Below are 22,000 nucleotides of genomic sequence, written 5' to 3' on the forward strand. Positions count from 1 at the left end.
CATGGCCATGCAGGGATTTAAAACCCAGTCTCCTGGGTTCTAGTCCAACACTCTGACCACAACACCACACTGGCTTTCAGAATAAGAGTAATTTAGGGAGCAGTCCTGACTTCTGCCTGGAAGCAGCAGGGCTGAACAGACTAATGAAGCGTCCACCCCATCTGAAGTCCTGTCACTCACACTGACCAAGGCAGATGATGTGTGGGGATGATTTTGTCCCATTCTGCCACACCAGCTTGGATCAGACCTGTTGCCTGTAGTTGGATTTGACTGATTCTTGGCCAGCCCATCCCAGCTTCACCATTTCACCAACTTCCCATTTTGGATTTTTTCACTGGCTGCTCCCAGCAAAGATACCATCAGAAATATATTATCTCCACCTGCACTTTTAACAGGTGCAGCTGCCTGCTTGTGTAGCTAAGCAGAGGGACACCTCCACTGCACCCAAACTCCTCCAATATAGCAGACTGGGAGCTTAATCGCTTTGTTAGTAAAGGAACAGGGGTGTTGTGTAGGAAGCGAATAGTGCAGGTCCCCATGATAGCATTCTAGACCTCTGTCCCACAGCCTGAAGCAAACTGCAGTGCTTTTGGAAGGGTTATCACCACGCTGCAGAATTGATGTTGCTGAAACTGAAGCTTTGTGTGGCAGTTCTTCTAGTTGTTTGGTTGTAAGGGGGTATCAATGCTAGTCCTACTTGAAGTTAATAGATATGACTAACTTAGGTTCATTAATTTCAGTGGGTCTACTCTGAGTAGGACTTAGCTGCCTATAGTGCATAATTTGTACTGATATTGAGCAATTTTCTGCTTATTGGTAACTATAAGGGAAACAGACTACATGAATGTGAGTGAGTAGTTCCATCTCCTCGATGTTGACTAGATGTCATTCTGTCTGCTGCTCCGTTCAGGTTAATGCCAGGCGCTCTGGGGTTTCTGAAGAGCTGTCAAGTGAGGAGGATGCAGATGCCGTGAGTCAGAGAATTTTGTTGCGCAGAAGTGTAGAAGGTGCCCTTAGTGTCAATAACAGTGAAAATCAGAGCAGGAAGTCTTCTGTTGCTGTTCCTTCTGCTTCTGCTTCTCCAAACCAATCAGTATCACAGGTAAGTTACAGTTACTGGCACAGACGCTGCTGTATTAGAGAAGCAATTACTTCACTTCCACAGACACAAGTTGGGTGTCGCTTTTGATCAGAATCAGCAAGAAAATAGGCTATTAAGTTTTATTTGGCCCTAAATCTCTGGATTAAATGCTGCCACCTCTCTAAATGTATTTTAACTCCTAGGTACTTGGGGATATCTGGAAATAAACTGGATACTGGTAATTTGGATTTGGCATACATTTTAAGCAACCTTTTCTAGTATTTTTAAAGTATTAATAAAGTCTGTGTTCTAGATAGATGTGAAAAAGATATACAACTAATTATATGTATATATATATTGATAGGAATTAGAGAACTGACTAGGAAGGCAAAGATGACAGCTTTCTGATTTGGTTCTCAGGGCCTTTCCTGACTCACCTTCCCCTTAGACTTAGTAAATGTGCTTAATCCAGAGTAAGCACAGAACAACACATGAATTTAAGGACAATTTTACTTAAAAAAAAAGTAAAACCTAAGAATTTCAGACATGAAGATAAAGAGAAATGTATCAAAAAAAGTACTTCAGATGTTAAGGTTAGGAGCAAGTAATCCAAGATTAGAGACTTAACATTTCTAGCTATCTAAAGTCTGTTTCAAAGCAAAATTAGTTTGTTGTTGGCCAAAGCAAACAACTGTTCTGGCAAACCTTTGGAAGAAAGACCCTTCTTATCAAATAGCCTCCAATCAGTTGTGGTGGAAGCAGAAAAACAGGCAGTGATGGTCTCCTAAGTGGGGGCCAGAGCTTGCTGTTCTCATAGGCTTAAAGGGAGATCACATAGCTATTTAAATGATTTCATACACCATGCAATCCCACACCAAAAAAAACCCCACCTGTTGGGGTCTTATGCACAAGCAATTAATGCTAAAGTACCAGTTGGTATTTCAGTTCAATTAGCTATTGTGAAAATGGAAATGGACTGCCTTCAAGTTGATCCCAACTTATGGCTACCCTATCAATAGGGTTTTCATGGTAAGTGGTATTCAGAGGGGGTTTACCATTGCCTCCCTCTGAGGCTAGTCCTCCCCAGCTGGCGAGGGCCTGCTCAGCTTGCCACAGCTGCACAAGCCGGCCCATTCCTTGTCCGCAACTGCCAGCTGGGGGGCAACTGGGCTCCTTGGGACTATGTAGCTTGCCCACGGCTACACAGGTGGCAGGGCACGTAACCCCTGAGCCACTCACTGTGGGGGTGATCTTTAGCTGGCCCTTTACACCCAGGAGATGCGAGTGGGGATTTGAACTCACAGACTGCGGACTCCCAGCCAGGCTTTCCTCCCCACTGTGCTATACCAGCTCTAGCTATTCTGAAGTGTACACTAAAAAGTTAACAAGTACAGATGGCAGTATTTATCTGTGGAGGCTCCCCATAGAGCACCCTGATTTTCCAGCATTCTCCAACACATAAGGAGTCTCCACAGAAACAAAAAGTTCCCTGTGTCAGACAGTTGCCTTCCACAAGTTGGAAAGCAATGAGAAATGACAGTGAGATGTGGCAATGGAGCTAGCATGCTTGTCCTCCTGCTGTCTCCCCTGCACAATTTATGTTTTCCTATTGATAATATCTACATTGTAATATCACACACACACACACTCACATACTTAATGAACATATATGTTTGTTCTCTGCACTTACTCTCTTGTGGTCTGAGGCAGGTCCAAGAGGTTGTGAAATCAATGCAAGATTCTGACAGCATAGAGGAATTGGAACCCGACATAACAGTTCTTCATGAGGTATCAGGTCTTCAAAATAAACTTTTACATTTACAACAAGGATATGTTCTACTGCCAGCTTTCCTACAAACCCTAATCTGATTAGGTCTGGCAAACCATGACAAACATATGAGTCAACTACAGGTATACCTGCAGGTATCTAGCCAGAAATGTAATACCCTCTAAGGAGTACATATTTATTCCCTCTGTCTTGACTGTGAACTGGTTAGTGTGCCTTTTCAGGTAACGCAAAGAGCAAACATTGAGATAAAGTTTCAACTGGAAGCAGATGTCATATACTTCCTCTTCCAATGTCATCTGCCCAGTTAAAGTCACGTTGTATTATTAGATTTATTGTCTCATGGTGGCACGTACAGGTCTACCCCCCCCCATTTTATCCTCACTGTAACCCTCTCAGTAGCCAATTTGGGAAAATAGGTATTTACCAGAATACAGCAGACACGTGTTGTCTGCCACAGGTACACCAGTTGGGAAGCTACTGCTTGTAGCACTTGCCTTGTATGGGTCATAGCATGTGCCAGGGAAATATATGTCTTCTCCTACCAGTGATTACTTCACCTCACTATATATATCAGCATAGCAGTCAGCATAAGTACATGAGTTCAGTATGCTTCTCTGGTCCTTAAGGGGCCATGGGTGTTATAATTCCCAGGCAGAGGGCTCTCATTACCATGCAAAGCTACTGAAAACATATGACAGGCAATTCTAAACACAGAAGATGATAGTGGGAATTGATTAGTACATTTTCCTTGCAGGAAATAGGATTTGGCTTCAGTTGTGTGCACTGTTGCGGCTTAAATCAATCAAAGGGTTTGTACAGGAGCATTCAGAGCCTCATTGAAGTAAACAGTAATTTAGTGACTAGTCTTACTGCAATCCTGATTCATCTAACCGTTTGCTCAACATTTCCTTACAGGAGTCCAGATCCTATCATAGCAGTGGATCTCGGAGTGGCAGTGTATCCCGTAGAGACTCAGAAAGCACCCGCCATGACTCTGAGACAGAGGATATGCTGTGGGATGACTTGCTTCATGGCCCCGAGTGCCGCTCCTCCTACACCAGTGACAGTGAGGAAGCGAAAGGAAAAGAAGCAAAGGGCAGCAAACGTGATCTGAAGGAGGATGTTTTCCAGCAGGTCTGTAACATGCATAGTGTTTTCCTCTTAGGTCACCTATGATTGTAAATTAAGTTAATGAAAACTGGAGTCAAACTACCACAATCTCCTTCTCCAGCAACAAGGCATGAAACCCATTTGTCAGGGATTTTTTTTACATACACATCCTTTCGCTATGCCATTTATCTGGGAGTATAGTTTGAGTTTGTTGTTCAGCTCTGGAGTAGTCCCACCCAGCAGGAAGCACAAAGTTAACTTAGACACATTTTGCTAGATGGCCTCAACAATACATGGACTGTATTAAGCAGAAGTTTTCCAAGAACAGTGAGTGTGTGACCAGATGAATTTAGGATCTCTGTGCATGGCTGTGAACTTTCAAGTGTGAGAAGAACATTCAGGGGTATTGTAGGATTATTATTATTATTTGCTTTTTTCCAAAAATAGGATATCATCAAAGGGGAGGAGTTATGCTTCCCACTAGTTACATTAGGGACAGTATCTAATATGTGCCTGTGACATTAGCAGAGCTTAAATATGGAATAAATGCACACTCTGGAGAAGTATCATAAATATAAAATAAGGTGCACTTCAAGTGTTAAGAAAATGTGATACTCGAGTGCTACATTGGTGGAAGGCATGCTGACTCTGAGCAGCAAACGGTGAAATAAGTGCATGTATTGCACAAAAAAGATTTTGAGGATACTTTGTTTGTAGAGCCTCATTATTACTTTAGATCTGGTGATAGCTTCTTGTTCTCAGAATTACCTAGACCTTCAATCTGCATGATATTAAAGCTGGCTGTATTACAGGAATTGTGGCATCCTTGGACATAGCATTAGCAACGTGTTTGCTGATGTGTACTAAAGCTGCTGTTTTGAAGCTATTTCTCCCCATGTTAGAGGCAGATTTTCCAGAATGTGGCTCCAAGATACATTTTCTTCCTCAGAACCACTTGTTCTGGCTGCAGAACACAAGCCCTGCCTCTACCAAAGTGAGTGCTGTCATCTGGGAGGGGAATGAGTGCAAGAAGGTGGACATGTCTGTTCTGGAGATCAGTGGAGTCGTCATGAGCAGGGTAAGGGTTATGTGCATTGTGTACTCCTAAAAGAAAAACATGACATTTCTTTTCTGTGCATCTTGGATCTGGTTTAATATATGATCACTGCTGTTTACAAGCAAGCTACTATCTGTGCCCATCTCAGTACCTCTTGCTGAAACATGGCAAGTAGAGTGTGGTATGGAAACTAGTAAGGTTTGCATCAACGCTTTGGGAGAATGCAGCAGCCATTTAATTTTGAGAAGGTGAAATGTGGTGTGGATGGAGAGGACTGTGAGAGAACTGTGGTCAACAAAAGCTTACTGTGTAATTTTGCTCTTGCTTTCCTAACCAATAGGTCAATGCCTATCAACAAGGAGCTGGTTATCAGTGGCTGGGAAATATTGTTACCATTGGCTTAGCTTTCCTTCCATTCCTCTATCGACTCTTCCACTCAAAGACCCTGGAGCAGTTATGGTCCCTTTCTGTAAAAGAAGTTTTTTATATCTTTTGTGGGGCTCCCACGATTCCCCCTGTTGTTATGCTTGCTATGATCATCTTCCTTGAGCGCCTGTGCCTCACTTGGATGTTTTTCTTCATGATGTGTGTTGCTGAGAGAACATATAAACAGGTTGGTCTGAACAATCATGGCTTTGTGCATCTATTAGTATAGAAATGTTGGGAGTCACACAACTGCCACTGAAAGTGCCAGCCCCATGTCTCCTTCTCTTCCTTTCTCCCAGATGGCCTCTCGGGCCTCTCAGTGAGCTGATGTTAGTCTGTTGCATTTCCCCCCCACTACCTGCAAATGGCAGCTTGTTGACAGAATATAAACAGGTTATGTTTCATATTTTGCAGTAATGTTTTTCCTAACCTGGAGAAACGTGATTGGAAGGTTCATAAGCATATTGTTTATTAACCTGACTGCAGGGCCTTTGAAGTGTAATGGTAAACCTGAGTGTGATTCCCAAGTGACAGCAATGTGCCATTTTTATGATATCCAAGCTTTACTTCTCTAGAAGCAGTCCAATCTAAAATGTTGAAGGCTGTTCTACAAGTACCCTGCTGTGTCCCAAATGCTGCCTTGCGACTAGAAGCAGGACTTCAGAAGGTTGAATCCAGGATTTGGCATACCACTTTCAACTGAAAATCTTTTTTCCAATTGGTCTAGCCTCTTTAATTCTGCAAGATGACTGCCAGTCAATATGGAAGCAAACTTTGTCTCTAAAGCTCCAGCTATATCGATTCTTTTTGGATCGTCTTATTTTTTGGGGATCTGCAATGGCCAAAGTGACTCTCAGGCTATGTATTGTAGATGTGGAATGCCAACACAATTTAGGCTCAACCAGTTATACTCTTAACTGACAGAGCATTTCAGCTCAATTAACCAGCAAACTACCTTCATGTGCTCACTGTCCAAAAGCATTGTAGAGCCTTCACACTGGCGCACCAAAATGCTCTCCCTTCATCAGTCTTGGAGGGACTGTGTTCCTGTGACTCTGGAGAGGTTGAATCGGTGATTCATGTTCTGTATTGTCTTTATTATTGTGATTTACACTAAATTTTTATTGAATGTCTCCTGTTGGAACTGCTAGGATGATTGGATGCATTTTATGTCTTGCTACTTCTCTCTGATCAGAATGCAGCTATTTCTCTCAGTGTAGCTAAATTCTGTGCTGCAGCATGTAAAATCTATCAAAAATTTATTTCAGCCTTCCTATAATCTTCCCTTTTGGAGTTAGTGATATGAACAAAATTTCTGTAATATTTCTGTGCAAATACCTATTCTATTTAATGTATTTGGATAATACGTTTTATGCTGTGTCTGAATGCTTTTTATGCTAGTAATTGACAGTAATAAAGATGATTGATTAACATGATAGGAACTTATTTTTCTTTTGCAGCGATTTTTGTTTGCCAAACTTTTTAGCCATATCACTTCTGCTCGGAAGGCAAGGAAGTATGAAATCCCTCACTTCAGACTCAAGAAAGTGGAAAACATTAAGATCTGGTTATCGCTCCGCTCCTACCTGAAGGTGAGTCTAAAAGCATTGTACCTCATCCTAAACAGAAGACACAAATTGTAGTGGGATCTCAATCTGCTGCATGTTTTCAAAGGACTGTTTGTTCCATCCAGGGCTGAGTGGCACTAGCCCCGCTTCCCTTGGAACAAAAACTATGAAAGAACCTGTTGCCTGGAATTGTGTTTCTGCATTGGATGAAGAAGCCCCTTGCCAGAGAGAGTATGTCAGCTGGCACTGGGCTGGTTCTCAGTAGTCGTTTCTGATAGTTTTGAATGATTATGAGTTTGTATTGAACTGTATTAATTGCTTATTGAATCATATGGTTTTGCTTTATTTATATGCTGTTGTGTTTTTGTATTTGATTATACTGATAGAAATGTTTGTAATTTTTAACGCTGTTGTTATTGTGAGCTGCTTTGAGATCAATGTTGGATTTTAAAAAATGTTATTGTCTTTATGTCTCCTGCATTTTCTCTAATTCAGTATTTTTGTTTTGGCAGAGGCGAGGCCCACAGCGATCTGTTGATGTGGTTGTGTCCTCCATCTTCTTACTGGCCCTTTCCATTGCTTTCATCTGCTGTGCACAGGTAAGATCTCAAGTATTATTTATTGAGGTAAATGCTTATAATAAAACATAGTTTTACTTCTTAAAATAGGACAAATTGAAACATCTGAATTGGAGAGTGTGATTCAATCCTTATGTGAGGAGTGTGCCATCTAACTTTTTTTTACATGGAATTGTATGTAAATTGTCTGTTTGAAGAACGTGAACTAAGAACTTGACTCTGTGCTTATTTCCTACTCCCTTTCATACCATTTTCCTTTTGTGTCATGTCTCTTTAAATTGCAATCATGAGGGCAGAAAATTGTCTTTTCTTTACACAGAGGGATGTACTTCATAGTAAAGGGTTGGGGAACTTCTGGAATGTGGACCTTATTAAGTCCAGCATGGGTCCCAAATTGGCCAAAGAGGCTGTTTTCCCAAACCACACCCACCTGTCCCACACCTGATGTCATATGTGATGTCAGGTGGAGACGTATGCCAGTGCACAATCTGAAGCCTTTAAGTTCTCAATTGTGCTTTGGCAAGGGAGATGTGTTCTTATTGCCAATAAGCTGATTGGTTGTGAGAGTATTAATAAGTTCCTCATGAGAAACATGATAGTATAGCTGATTCCAGCAGAAAGTGGAGCTTGAAATCTGTGCCCATCAGCTCCCTGGGAACTCTGTAGCTAGCTGATCCTTGAAGGGGTTTGCAAAAAACAGGGCAGGGCTCTTTGCAAGCCTCTTTCTCCTTGTAAAGTTTCTTGCTCAATGCTTTTGAAGTGTCAGTGATCAGCTGAATAGCACTTCAAAGCATCACACAGGGCTTTTTGCTCTCTGACACAGTGATGTCATTGCGATGTCAGGTGATTGACAGGTGGGCAACCCCGCCCAGGTGGGAGACATAATGATATGAATGATTTGGCACTTCAAACTGTATTAGCTTTTTGTTTCTCAATAGCCCTGAAAGAGGCGGTGATCCGACTGCTTCTGAAAAAGCCCATCCTGGACCCACTGATTTGCAGCAATTACCGACTGGTCGCAAATACCCCCTTCTTAGGGAAGGCGATTAAGAGGGTTGTGGTGCAGCAATTGCAAGTACTCTTGGATGAAACAGATTATTTTGACCCATTCCAGTCTGGATTCAGGCCTGGTTAGGGGAATGAATTGGCCTTGGTCGCCCTGATGGATGACTTTTTTCAGGAGGACAAGGGGAGTGCGACCCTGTTACTCTTGATCTCTCAGCGGCTCTTGATACCATTGACCATGATATCCTTCTGGGCCGACTTGGTGAGATGGGTATTGGAGGCAGTGGTTCCAATCCTATCTCCAGGGCCGTTTTCAGAGAGTAGCATTGTATAATTGTCTTTTGGCCCCCTGGCAGTTGTGTTGTGGGGTGCCACAGGGAACCATCTTGTCCCCTGTGCTGTTTAACATCTATATGAAGCCCTTGGGAGCAGTCAGCGGGAGATTTGGGGTGAGGTGTCAGCAGTATGGTGACAATACCCAGCTCTATTTCTCGGTAACATCTGAATTGGAAGAGTCTGTGCAAGCCCTGGACTCAGTGATGAGCTGGATTAGGGCCAATAAGCTGAGTCTGAATCCTAGCATGATGGAGGCACTGTGGGTTGGTGGTTCCCGAGTTCAGATAATTGTTCAGTTGCCTGCTTTGGATGGGTTCGTACTTCCTCTGAAAGAGCAGGTCAGTTGTCTGGGGGTGCTCCTGGATCCATCTTTGTTGCTAGAGGCCCAGGTGACCTCAGTGGCTAGGAGTGCCTTTTACCAGCTTCAGCTGGTAAGTCAGCTGTGGCTGTTCCTGGATCGGGATAGCCTGACCGCTGTTGTCCATGGACTGGTAACCTCCAGGCTGGATTACTGTAATGTCCTCTATGCGTGGCTACCCTTGAGGTTGGTCCGGAAGCTGCAACTGGTGCAAAATGTGTTAGCGAGACTGCTCACTGGGGCAGGGTATAGCCAACATGTCACCCCATTGCTGAAAGAATTGCTCTGGCTACCTATTAGCTACTGGGTTAAGTTCAATGTTCTGGTTTTGGTGTACAAAGTCCTATGCTGCTTGGGACCAGGATACCTGAAAGATTGTCTTACCCTTTATATACCAAGTTGATCACTACGCTATGCAGGTGAGGGCCTCCTGCAGATACCATCTTATCAGGAGGTCCGTTCTGCACAACATAGGAAGCAGACCTTTAGTGTAGTGGCATCTACCTTTTGGAATTCACTCCCCTTAAATATTAGACAGGCACCATCTCTGTTATCATTTCGGTGCCTAATGAAGACCTTCCTCTTTCAACAAGCCTTTTAAGTTGAGACCTTATCCCAGTCTGTGTCTGTGGTGGAACGATTTTTTAATATGTTTTTAAACCTTTTTTAAAAAAGGATATTTTAAAGATGTTTCGTTTTAATATATTTTAAAGTCTGTTTTTATTATGTTTGGGATATAAATCAAATAATAAGTAAATAAATAAAATGGATTCCTAGTCACAGATTGGTAGACTAGAGATAGTGCACTGTTCTTAAACCTTGGGTCCACAGATATTGGACTACAACTCCCATCATCCTTGGCCATTGGCTAGGCTGCCTGAGGTTGATGGGAGTTATAGTCTGACAATATCTGGAGACCCAAGGTAGAACAGTAACCTTGTATAAGATGCAAACCTGCAAGTGTCCAGAAAAGAATCTTGGTCACTTGGCTATTCTGGCCCTACTAAGCCATCTACCATAATGTGTCCTTTAGTATTATTGAGAAATTGGGGATGGGAAGGTGTTATAGAGGCAAATTGGTAGGTGGGAGGTTATGTTTTCCTACAACATCTCCTTCCATTTCTATTACTTCAGCAAACGTGGGTTTGAGATTCTCTCTCCTGCCCCCCCCCCGCATAACCTAATTCTGCTCTCTTGTATGCATAGGACTGTGGTGCTCTTGCTGTGCCGCATATTTATCTTATTTAGAAAAATGTGTAGGCTGCTTAGTCCCTGCTTTGCGCTTTAGCAGCTGTTTGATGATTTTGTCATGTTGTTTTTCGTAGGTTTTAAAAGGTCACAAGACCTTCTTGAATGCTGCTTACAACTGGGAATTCCTAATTTGGGAAACAGCCCTGCTTCTCTTCTTGTTGCGTTTGGCATCCCTGGGCTCTGAAACCAACAAGAAATATAGTAATATTTCAATTCTGCTTACTGAGCAGGTATTTCAGGTTACATGGACCCTTCTTGTGATATTTGGTTATAAAATAAATGAATGCATAAACTAAAATTGGTAACTAGGTCAGTTCAGTAGAAACTCTTTGCCAGTGTTACTTTGCCATTTATGTCTGTATGCATCCACCATCTGCCTTCTGATGTTTGATCTAGAAGATTCCTGCATAGTTCACAAGGTGATATATTATATTCATTTGCAAACTTAACTACATGGACTATATCCATTAGTTCTGAAGCCAGCTGCTCAAACACAAAAGTCAGGGTTGTTTCAGTAGGCAGCTACAAAGTGCCATACTTGCCCATGAAAATTTAACACTGATATTTTCTTCCAATTGTAATCTTTCAATCACAAGATATAGTCTGAAGGCTCTTGAGGCTACCATCTAGCTGAAGCTAAGCAGGGCTGGGGCCTGGTCAGTGCCTGGATGGGTGACCCCTTGGCTACCACATGTGTGCTGCCTTCATTTCTGTAACAGGAGAAGGGCAGGATATAAGTGATGCCCTACACAATTCCTTGTGCTCGTGCCTGTCTCCCAAGCTACAACTCTACACCTTGCAAGTCTTTTCTCTGCTACGCAGGCTCTTAAAACATACTCCTGCTGAAGCATCTGTCCAGCCAGCCAGGATTTGTTTCAAAATCTGTTGTCTGTCATCTCCCTCTCTCTGAAGTATCTTAAGTTTTAGTAGAGAGCCAAACATTTCTCCCATTTTGGAGTTAGGGTATGTATTTGCTGAGCCATCCTTTTGTATGTAGGCAAATATTTGTTTGTATATTTATATCTTTAGTGATTTGTGGATTGCATCTAGGTTTTGGTTTTTTTTAAAAAAAAGCTCTTTGGCAGGGGTCTGTGTTTTAGCTGTTTTGTTTAAGAGTCAAGAAAAGTACTTTGCTGATAAAAGGCAGTGCTTTGATTGCATTGCTTAATGTTGCCTGAAGCCTAAGCCTGTGCTGGCTTTAAGGATGGATGAAGGAATGTTGCTTGTGTCACAGCTGAGCATGGCTCCTGTCCCTATAGTTAAAGAGCAGACTCGGGTCATTATGTGATTTAAGTGAACTGTTTAAAAAATATGTTACAGATAAACTTGTATCTTAAGATGGAGAAGAAGCCAAACAAGAAAGAACAGCTCACACTCGTGAATAATGTCCTAAAGCTTTCTACCAAACTCCTGAAAGTGAGCAGTTATGAACTATATAACCCTTTGCAGTTGTTTGCCTGTTAATACTTGCTAAAATGATGTTTGACCATTTGGAGGAAGGGGATCTTATGCGGCTCATTTGGGAAGGGCAGAGCACATATTTTGCATGCAGAATGTCCCAGGCTGTATCCCAGGCATCTCCAGGTAGAGCTGGGAAAGATTCCTGCCTGAAACCCTGGCGAACCACTGCCAGTTCAGTCTTGCCAATACTGATCTAGATGGACCAACTCTGTATTAGGCAGTTTTCTGTCTTCCTAAACAAGATTGCCACATTAATTTCCCTTTTCTGATTGCAGGAGTTAGATACACCATTTAGACTGTATGGCCTAACAATGAATCCTTTAATCTACAACATTACTCGTGTGGTGATCCTGTCTGCAGTCTCTGGTGTTATAAGTGATCTACTGGGATTCAATATTAGAGTAAGTGTTGATGTGTGGGCTGAGTAGCTAGTTCATTTTGCTGTTTTTCTGCACTCAACTTCATCTACCCATCTGCTGCGACTTCGCACAAAATGGTGTGCTCGTTTTATCCATTCAAGCAGAGCCTTTCTTTCTATGGGGTTGGTGATCCTACAACAAAACCAGCAATTTGGGCTCAAGATACAAGGAGCATGTCATTTTCAGAGCATATATAGACCCTTCAGGACGTTCAGTTCTTTAAAAATTAACCAAATACTAGCTTTCCTGCTTTACATGGGTAAACAGCTTACATAATTTGTTTCTGCTCCTCATGTGTGTAGCCTGCAAATAATCCAGCCATTTATCAGGAAAAGAAAAAACCAAAGATCTGGCAGGGGCTTGTATAGCTTTATTTAAGAAGCTAACCTTTTATAAAATTAAAATTGCTGTTTTGTAGATGGGTTTTTAAAAATGCAATTGTTAATCTTCTTTCCCGATTTAAAGGTAATATATACCTACTTAATTTTTTTAGTTATGGAAAATCAAACCATGACTTGAAGAAGAAAGAAAGTAAGGGCTCTTGCTGCAGGCACAAGAATTGTCAGCAGTCCTACACAGACTTGATGTGGCAGTTGAAGGTGCTTCTCTAATTGCAGTAGTCCTCACATCAACAAACCTGCTCATACAGTCTGTCAAGACTTCAGAATAAATGAATTTTATTTTCATTGGGGCCATGAGTTGAAGAGATGGTTAAATAGTACTAAACAAACTAATTAAAATGAAGTTATATTAATGGAACGAACCTGCAGCTCCCATGGAGTACAGTAGTGTGAAATTAGCGGTATGAAATTATATAACAGAACTTTGTTGCATGAACAAAAGAACAGAAATAAGCTGGTCTTGCTGTTAGTCATTTGCAACTTTAAAAGAACTTAATGCATATTACAAACAGGTTAAATAGCATGTTTTTAAAATGAGGTGGCTGAGCATAGTGCTCTGTTTGACAGGTGCTTGTTTCTGGCAGAATCACCTTCTTTTGGTAGGATGTTCTTGACCTACTTTAGTTAAAAATTTTCAAAGTGCCTCTGATAAAATTTTCTTGACTGGTACTAGGCTTAGCAGCAGAAGCTGTTGTAGGCCTTGCCCATTGATGCTGCTTGAGAAGAGAAAGAAATGAAAATTCTGTCCCCAGAAGATGAATATATCGTCCTCCGGCATTCAGCAGTTGCTTAGGAATGCACAAACCACTCCAGAAGGTGGTTTAGAATAGGCCTGCCACACCCACCAGGACAGATGATAGTTTTTATATAATTAGCATTTTCCCACTAACTCATTATGTGAATTCAGACTGATCTGAACAAGCAAAGCAGTCTCTCCATGAGAGAATACAGCAATGTTTATATGCTTCCAGAGAGAGAGCAGATAGCAAATGTTTTACAGTATTTAAGAGGCTATTAGACAGCCAAATTTCTGCTGGGATATTGCTGGCATTGAGCTCTGTGGAAACTGGGTTGGGCCTGAAGATTTTCCCACTGCAGGGGACTGTTGATAAAGAACTTTGCACACAATCCTTCCCTAGTATTAGGGGCTGTGAAATGGTTCACACAGGAAAATTTCATATAGCTGTATTCCAGATTTTCACATAGTATACCTAGATGTTACCAAATATTTAGAACACACAGCAGCTTCTGAATGTACAGGTAGCAAATCTATATTTGTATGGTTTTCTACTTGTGATACTATAAATTTATTCCTAAATCCACATAAACATGGATGAAATAGCTCTAAAAGGGCTTGCCAAACATCACTGAGTAGTTGACCGCTATCCCTAGTATGTATGCAGTAGTTTTTAAATAGGCATTGCCGCCACAATCTCAAAACAGGATACAATACTTTACTAGTAGATAAACAGCTTTGTATATACTGTTTAAATATTGTCCTACAATATTCTTCAAGTCCAACTAAATGGTAGTAATGTGGATGAATAAAACTAGTAATGTAAGCATTGTGATGTCTTGGTGTGTTCTTTTCAGGTGACAAATGACAAAGGAAGGGTTGGATACACGTGAAAGCTATGTATTTTATTACTTTTTGAACTTTTGCACACTTCTGGAGTAGCATCAGCAGATTATTTTCCATCTGTTCATTAGATCCAATCTAATGTTCTAATGCAAGGGGGTGGCTAATCCACAGCCCACTTCTGGCCCTGCAAGTCCCCCACCCAAATTTGTCCTTTATATCCAGACTTATCTCTCTCTATACACACACGTTCCATTTTTTTTAAAAAAAGCTTTACTGACCACTCCTACAGGTCTACTGATGTGACCTCCCAAAACAGTCCCTTTATAAAAAAAAAATGCCCATGCCCAGTTTGAGATGGTCCCTCTGATACACCTGCAGGGTCAATACAGCCCTTGGCCTGAAAAAGGTTAGCTACCCCTCTTCTAACGTATAAGACACTGAAGAGATGATTGCCTTCATAAAGTACAGTACTCGGGCGGCCATGAACTAGAGTCTCTTTTTAATGTATCTATATAAAAAATAATGAGCAATTTACAGGTCTCTTTCTAATCAGAACCTCAGAAGTATATATATATATATATATATATATAAAGGTGCTGTACAATATATAAACATTTACATCCAGTACAACCATCATTTTTTCAACATTCCAAGGCCACATTGCTAAAGTCATTTTATGCAGTTAAATACAGATACAAAGTCTCCGGACAGAAGGGCTCACATCAAACAGAAGACAACAAATTAGGTCACACCATTAAAGGCTGAATCATATCTGGATAATGATTGCTTGCTGAAAAATGAGGAAAAAACATTTCAGATTTACTAAATCATATCGATATTTCTGCAGTTTTCATTCAACACTATACTGTGACAGGGTACAGAATCTTACTTGAAGGGATGTTTCATAATTATCAAGGTATTTAAACTAGATAGGCTAACTCAAGTATTAAATATTTTCACAGCGATATTCTACAATATTTGCACATACTTCCTACAGCAACTTGAGTTCTTTCATGAGGAGGAGAGAGAACAAATGACACTTCAGAAAACAATTTTCTTACAGTGAAAGTTTAACCAGATGTTAGTCTTTTTAAAAACAGTTAAATCTCCTGCTTTGAACTGATTTCTTGTTTCTCAGCAGCCTCACTCCTCAGAAAAGCTCAGGAAAAATAAGGCAAGAAATATAGGGAATTTGAAAACTTCCTGTTTTGAACAGCAACTCTTTTGAGCTACATTAAATTGTTTTCAAAACTTGGGATTAATCAGCAACATCTGATATATTAAAATAAAAAGGACTGTTGTATATGCAGAAACTTGAGGCTCTGTAAGATGCTGTAAATTCCGTCAACACATACATCTTGCACAAGTTTTTAAGAAGATGAACAGATGTAACATAATTTAATTGTACGCCATCATACCAGTATATGTGTCTGACTGCCATATGAGGATCTTTATCCTCATCTTTCTATCAATAAGCAGCCTTGCACTCTTCTGACACTTACAGGTCTGCAGGTACCCTATTGAAGCTCTGCTTAGAGATACCCCAAACCTTTGCACTGTTGCTTCTCAGTGCTTTCTCTGCTATCACCATCACTATAGAATGTGGTGAGTTATGGGCTGATCAACAACAGCTTTCTAGAGACCTATTGCTTTCTAACAGGCACTTGGCATGCTGCCAAACCAGATGCCATTTGTGCGAATTGCTTCTGGGCAAATCAGATTAGCAGGATCAGTACAGCAACAACACAGCAATAGACACAATCAGAAACAATAGCACCAAGCTACCATGAGAAGCACTCCTCTTGAATGAGTGTTCCAGACTTCGGTCGTGAAATCATACCTCAGATAGGCAGGTTCAAAGAAGTTTCATTCATCTGCAAATCAGCCCACTTTGAGAGTCCACAGTGTCCTACACAGCTATAGCAATCTAGTCCCCATCACACTGAAAACATCCAGACCCAGCAGATCTGAGGGGAAAAGTATGTCAGCAATCTAGAGTTGAATGCAAAGCAATAAATCTGAAAGTGACATCGCTAAGGTCCTCAATGGCAACCCTATAGTTACTACTAAGCAATGCCAACTTACCTGCCCTCTATGATAGAACTGGGTCTTATGCAAGAAGGAAAATGGAACATAGAAAGTAACCTTTGAGCAGACAGATGTGCTCTGCAGAGATAATCATTTTTAAAAAGCAATGGGAAAGACCTCTCTTATTGCTACTGCCTCAGGGCAAGTACTACAGTAACAGCAGTTGCATAACTACATAGAACAAAGGAAGTGGAGAACCTAATCTCATACAAGTCAATAAAGCAGTAAAATTGACTAACAAAATGCTTGGTCTAGAGTGAAACTGATAAAAAGAAAGAGTTCTTAATATGATAGCAAGAGGGGAGTTTCACCACTAGAAGAATATAAAACATTTTTGAAATGCTGGGACATTCTTGGGCATTTTATCTCTTTTAGAAACGGTTATGTATTAAATAGTGATCTATCCTTCAGTACTACAGAGGGGAGGAGAGTGTTTGCAGCAGCCAAGTTCTCACATGCAATATCAACAATGTTCCCACAATACACAGCCATCTATTGTGACAGTGCTGGCTATGCTAGTAGGAACTTGCCCCCCCCAATCCCTTGAAACACTACAGAACTCACAAACTTATTAATGGGTTCATTATCAATGGGTATCATTTTAGGAAGATCTATCAAAATACACACACACACACACAAACATATATACAGAGGCAGTGGAAGTTCCATTGTAACATTTTAGATGTTTGAGAAAACATAATTTGTACACAAAGAATAGAACAGACCAAAAAGAAAAACCAATGGATGAAGAAACCTTGAGAAGGAGAAAAAATGAAAGATGAAACTAATAGGGGAAAAAAACCCAGAAAAAAAGAAGTTTGGTTAAAAATAAAAAATAAAGCCAGAGAACAAAACTAGAAACCTGGAAGAAAGCAGTATAATAAAATAATAAAATATAAATAAAATAAAAGGAAGGCTAAACAAACTATTTCATTGTCATTTAAAACATTACTCGTTGCTAATGAGTCTTCCCTATTGGAAGGGGAAGCTCACAGGAAAAAACTGAAATCTTTGATTTAGAGTAACATAAAGGGCTGTAAATATTTTCTTTCTGTGCTGATGTGAATCAAACCTCAAAAGGTCAAAGGCTACCAAATCCACAGCTAGAAGTTTCTAACATCCAAAGGCTTTCCACTCTCGCATCTTGCTATTTCCCTAATCCCATCCCAATTAACTACATGTTTGAGGTGCAAATGTGTTCCACTGTTAACATTCCTCACTATCAGTATTTACACACATGCAGAAGCAAGAGAGGTATGTCATGGGTACTGTTTAACAGGTTGCAAATAATTTAATGTACAAACATGGAAAGCAAAATAGACTTGTAGTAATAGGCACAAGCAAGGACGATTCTTAAGAAGTTGACTTTGGTGGATTGGCTCTGGTTTACTCTTTGCTGCAATTTAAAATCTTGAATTTTGAGCATGGCAGGAAATTTTCAAGTGTTTAGCCAGCATTAAGCAAAAAACAACCAAACAACAGATGGGAGATTCTGACAAACAGCATGACAGTAAGCTTGGAAGCATATGCACGCTCTGCATGTTTAATATCTGTTAAAAGTGCTTGTTTAAAAATTATGATCAGGATATAATTTGGTGGCAAACCTGAAGCAATTACTTCAGCAAAATTACACTGAAATTAATAGAATTCTGCTATAATTTCAAAACTGCTCTTCAATTTTCAGATTTAAGTCTCTACCACTTTTTAAAGTTGGTATCAACAGTTCAAACAATATAGAGAACAAATTACAATATACTACATATAAAGGGGCACTGTCCTGTTTAAAGTTGTTTTGCTGGTATTGACACGCTTGGGGCGGTGGTAAGAGTTTTTTTTTTTGGGGGGGGGAAATATTTATGACATGTTTGCTCCCTGACTCCACAGAGCCAAGATAACCAAGCACATCCAACTTCTTGCTTGAGCAGCGAGAACTCAGAAATATTCCCTATGAAACATGCAGCATGCTTGAGTTAATACTCATTTTAAAACCATTTTTTCCTCTTATGTGGCAGTGGAAAATGCAGAAGATTCAACAGGATACAGTAGATAACTTGGCACAAGAACAAGCAGTGAGACATGATTACACTGATAATAGGCATTAAATAATTTTGTTCATTATCTCACAATACTATCAGAAAGCCGTAGCAGTGCAACATCAGGAGCAGCAGGACATCACCTTCAAAAGGGACCAAAGGACAGCAGCTTTTGAAGAGTTTTTTATACACAACCCAAAAGTCCTTCATGCAGCCTAATTTAATCTATGATCAAATGTACTTTCCATCCATCACAGTGTCTGAAAAAATGAGTTTTATGAAAAGAAAAACTGTTTTAAGTGACCACATTAGAAACCTGATTACAATATGTTCTAAAAAAAGTTTTGTCAGTCAAACCCGTTTGTCAGTCACACCCGTTGCTTTTGTGACTCTATTTGTACTTGGTACCTTCCAAGGCCCAGGAGTTATAGTTTTCTTCACAGGAGATCTGCTCTCAGATTTGAAAATTCCATCCTCTTTGGTTTTATCAGCTGGCTCCAAGTCATTGTCTCTGAATTTGTTCAGGACAACAGGCTCTTCTGCTTCAAGTCTAGTGTTTTTATCCCCAGAAAGACTTGCCATTTGGAATTGGTTAGAACTTTTCATTTTCTCATCTTCCATTGTTTTCTTTTGAAGCTGATTAGCCCCAGAAAGTGGAAGAGACTGCTCCTCTGAATTGATATGTGCTGTCTCTGAAGGATATTTCTCATCCTTCCCAGATATGTTTTGCTTTGTGACTTCCTTCATGCTTCCTAATTTCATTTTTTCATCTTTCAGCAGCGCAGTTGTGCGTTTTTCACCAATAGGTTTTCTACTTTTAAATTCTGTTAACCTTTGTGCTGTGTTCAGATTGTCTCTGCTTCTTTCTCTCTTTGGATATTTCTGGGGACTGGCAGATCTGCCTCTCTTTTCCTTGGCAGGGACTTTGCCAGTGTCTGCACTCTCAGCAGTTCTCAGGTGCTTGCTTTCATGCCTTCTGGGACTTCCTGGTTGATCTAAGGAACCCTTGTGAGTTTTCTTAGGTTCACCCATTCTAGGGCTGTTGCATGGTGCTTGATTATGGCCTTTGGAAGTACTATTGCTCAACTTTTGTGGACTGCCTGATCTGCCTCTGCTGTTTGCATTGTCTATTGCTAACTGTGCAGTACGGTGCACTGCCTTATGACCGGGACTGGAGGGGTTGTCCCTTTTGTTCACACACCTTTGTGCAGAAGTTGCATTCTTAATCTCCAAGTGGTTTTCCTTTAAAGTGCTTTTTTTGTCAGGCACAGTTTTCGTTAGTTCTTCCAGTTTCTCAGCCATCTGAACTTTCATTAAAGCTTCTGATCCTGGCAAATGAGATGCTTCAGATGTGGAAGCAAAATGTGAAGATGAGGGGAATGGTGTCTGTTCACCACGAGTTACACTTGAGGATGTTGGATTACTACTATCCAGATCACCTGTGTCAGAACCAAGAAAGATATGTAGCTGAGTAATAAGGCTGCATTCTCAACATCTACAGCTCATCCAATTTTAAAGATAAGCTACGTAAAACAAGAATTCATAGTATGGGAAACCAACTTAAATTTCTATACAGCAAGGCAAAAATTAGGTTTTTGGCATGAAAAACTGTATGTAACAAATGCGGCATATCCCCCACATGTGCACATCCTTCTCTGTTTTGCAAACCTGATTTTTGTATGTGCTCAACTCTTCTCCTACACCACAAATTCTTCAAATGTACATTAACTCAACTCACCTTCCTGACAATCTCAACCCCAACTCTTACACAGTAATTAAAACAGGAATCTTATTCCTTTGCAATGCAAAGTATGCAGGGCACTTTGAATTTAATTAAATTTGTTTGTTTATAAGAATATTAATAAACCATGGTGTTCAATAAAATGGTGATGTACAATAAAATCATTAAAATATGACATGGACTGCCTTCAAGTCGATTCCAATTTATGGCGACCCTATGAATAGGGTTTTCATGGTAAGTGGAATTCAGAGGGGGTTTACCATTGCCTCCCTCTGAGGCTGAGAGGCAGTGACTTTTTCATGAAAGATACAAAATGTCCAGTGCACTTCAATTACAACCTTTCTCAGAGGCAAAAAATATTACTGACGAGAGAGTTTCAATAAGGCATCATACCTTTAATTAGTTACATCCTTTGCCCCTGAGGAAGGTTGAAACTGAAATGCACTGAGCATTTTGTATTGTTCATTAAAATGCCCTACATAGATCTGGCCTGTTTTGAGGCTTTAAATCTTTTTTCTTTGCTTGCCTGTGTTTTGGTGCTGCCCTCTCCTGTTTTCCTGAAGAGAGTGTAACCACCATTATCGGTGCTATGGTGCCACAATTGGGAAAAATTAATGAATTAGAAAATGTGCTAGAACAGACAACATGATTTTTGCTGACACAGGGAAAGGCTTTGCGATTTCTTATCCTTGGTTGATAGAGTGTGTGACATGCAAGGCTTCTAAAATTGATTGTTCTCCATCAGTCATAGGCTACACTTAGCAATACATGCCAAAAGAAAACTGAAAACAAGGAGAGTGAAAAACTACTGTTTGATGCAAATAAAAAGAGGTCAATCACAAGACATGCAGATTTACCAAGTCTTTAAGGAAAGACCAAGAAAAGCACTGAAAGCTTTAATGCTGCTCAGGTTTCACGTAGGAGCACAAACTGGAAGGAGCCAAACCTGAGGGAGGAAGAGAAAAAGCCCAGGACTATATACCAAAATCATAGCATACAGCAAAAGATTTCATCAGAAATGTACAATTCACAAGCAGAGTGCAAGAGCTGGCATAGTGAGAGTAGAGAGAATCCCACTATTCCTTTGTGTTTACAAGACCTGTTTGAGTACTCTCCACCAAGGAAACTTCTGCTAAAGTTAACAGTGTCACAGTGTCTTACATAAACAGGCACTCAGACCTCTGTGCCTACTCTTGCATGTGTGTTCCAAGAGCAAGTGCTGAAAGATGCAGGTGTACCCTCTCCCGGCTGCTCTGCCACTTTCTTGAATACTGATATGTGGTTCAGAGTGTCTGTCCAAAGGAATCACCTCATTTTTTAAAGATGGAAAGTTACTTTTGTATCAACACAGTTCAAAAGACCCTTTATGCTGACATCACTTCTAAAGAAAGAATATTTGGCACAAATTCCTTGAAACAAATAAGTCCACACAGAGTCTAGGGGAGTACAGGATCTCACTCCCCAGAGGATCTTGTGAGATTGATCTTTGATCAGTCCCTCACAATATACTACCCAACATATTTCTTTTTTTCTAGTGCAGTCTTCTGTAACGGGATGCTGTCTAGAGCCTACAACTCTCTTAATCCCCGACTACTGGCCATACTAAAAGACTGCTGAGAGTTGTAATCTAACATTGTCTGGAGGGCACCACTGTTGCTGTTCTTGCTCTAGTGTATTTGAACATGCTGTAGCTCTTACTGGAGGAATTTTAATGCC

At 40.5% G+C, this 22,000-nt stretch overlaps 2 protein-coding genes across 10 annotated transcripts in view; one reads left to right on the forward strand and one right to left on the reverse strand.

Moving 5' to 3' along the window:
• Positions 1-14,376, forward strand: part of PHTF1 (putative homeodomain transcription factor 1) — a 30,719-nt gene extending 16,343 nt beyond the window's left edge. For 5 of the 6 annotated variants that reach the window (XM_061631971.1, XM_061631970.1, XM_061631975.1 and 2 more), the window contains 11 exons: positions 911-1,102; positions 2,792-2,869; positions 3,786-4,004; positions 4,930-5,058; positions 5,378-5,650; positions 6,924-7,055; positions 7,544-7,630; positions 10,634-10,789; positions 11,880-11,975; positions 12,296-12,421; positions 12,933-14,376. In XM_061631971.1, the coding sequence (XP_061487955.1) occupies positions 911-1,102; positions 2,792-2,869; positions 3,786-4,004; positions 4,930-5,058; positions 5,378-5,650; positions 6,924-7,055; positions 7,544-7,630; positions 10,634-10,789; positions 11,880-11,975; positions 12,296-12,421; positions 12,933-12,953 (1,509 nt within the window). In that variant the 3' untranslated portion in view covers positions 12,954-14,376. The remainder of the gene's footprint in view (positions 1-910; positions 1,103-2,791; positions 2,870-3,785; positions 4,005-4,929; positions 5,059-5,377; positions 5,651-6,923; positions 7,056-7,543; positions 7,631-10,633; positions 10,790-11,879; positions 11,976-12,295; positions 12,422-12,932) is intronic. The other variant, XM_061631972.1, reaches the window with a different exon arrangement.
• Positions 14,377-14,748: 372 nt separating this feature from the next.
• The window catches only part of MAGI3 (membrane associated guanylate kinase, WW and PDZ domain containing 3), a 274,835-nt gene continuing 267,583 nt past the window's right edge, over positions 14,749-22,000 (reverse strand). For 2 of the 4 annotated variants that reach the window (XM_061631979.1, XM_061631978.1), the window contains 2 exons: positions 21,142-21,230; positions 19,893-19,982 (listed from right to left, as the gene is read on the reverse strand). In XM_061631979.1, coding sequence (XP_061487963.1) covers positions 21,181-21,230 — 50 coding nt within the window. In that variant the 3' untranslated portion in view covers positions 19,893-19,982; positions 21,142-21,180. Of the gene's footprint in view, positions 19,983-21,141; positions 21,231-22,000 lie in introns of all 4 variants that reach the window. The other 2 variants (XM_061631977.1, XM_061631976.1) reach the window with 1 other exon arrangement.

Source organism: Rhineura floridana, chromosome 6, assembly GCF_030035675.1.
Source record: "Rhineura floridana isolate rRhiFlo1 chromosome 6, rRhiFlo1.hap2, whole genome shotgun sequence".
Lineage (NCBI taxonomy): Eukaryota > Metazoa > Chordata > Lepidosauria > Squamata > Rhineuridae > Rhineura > Rhineura floridana.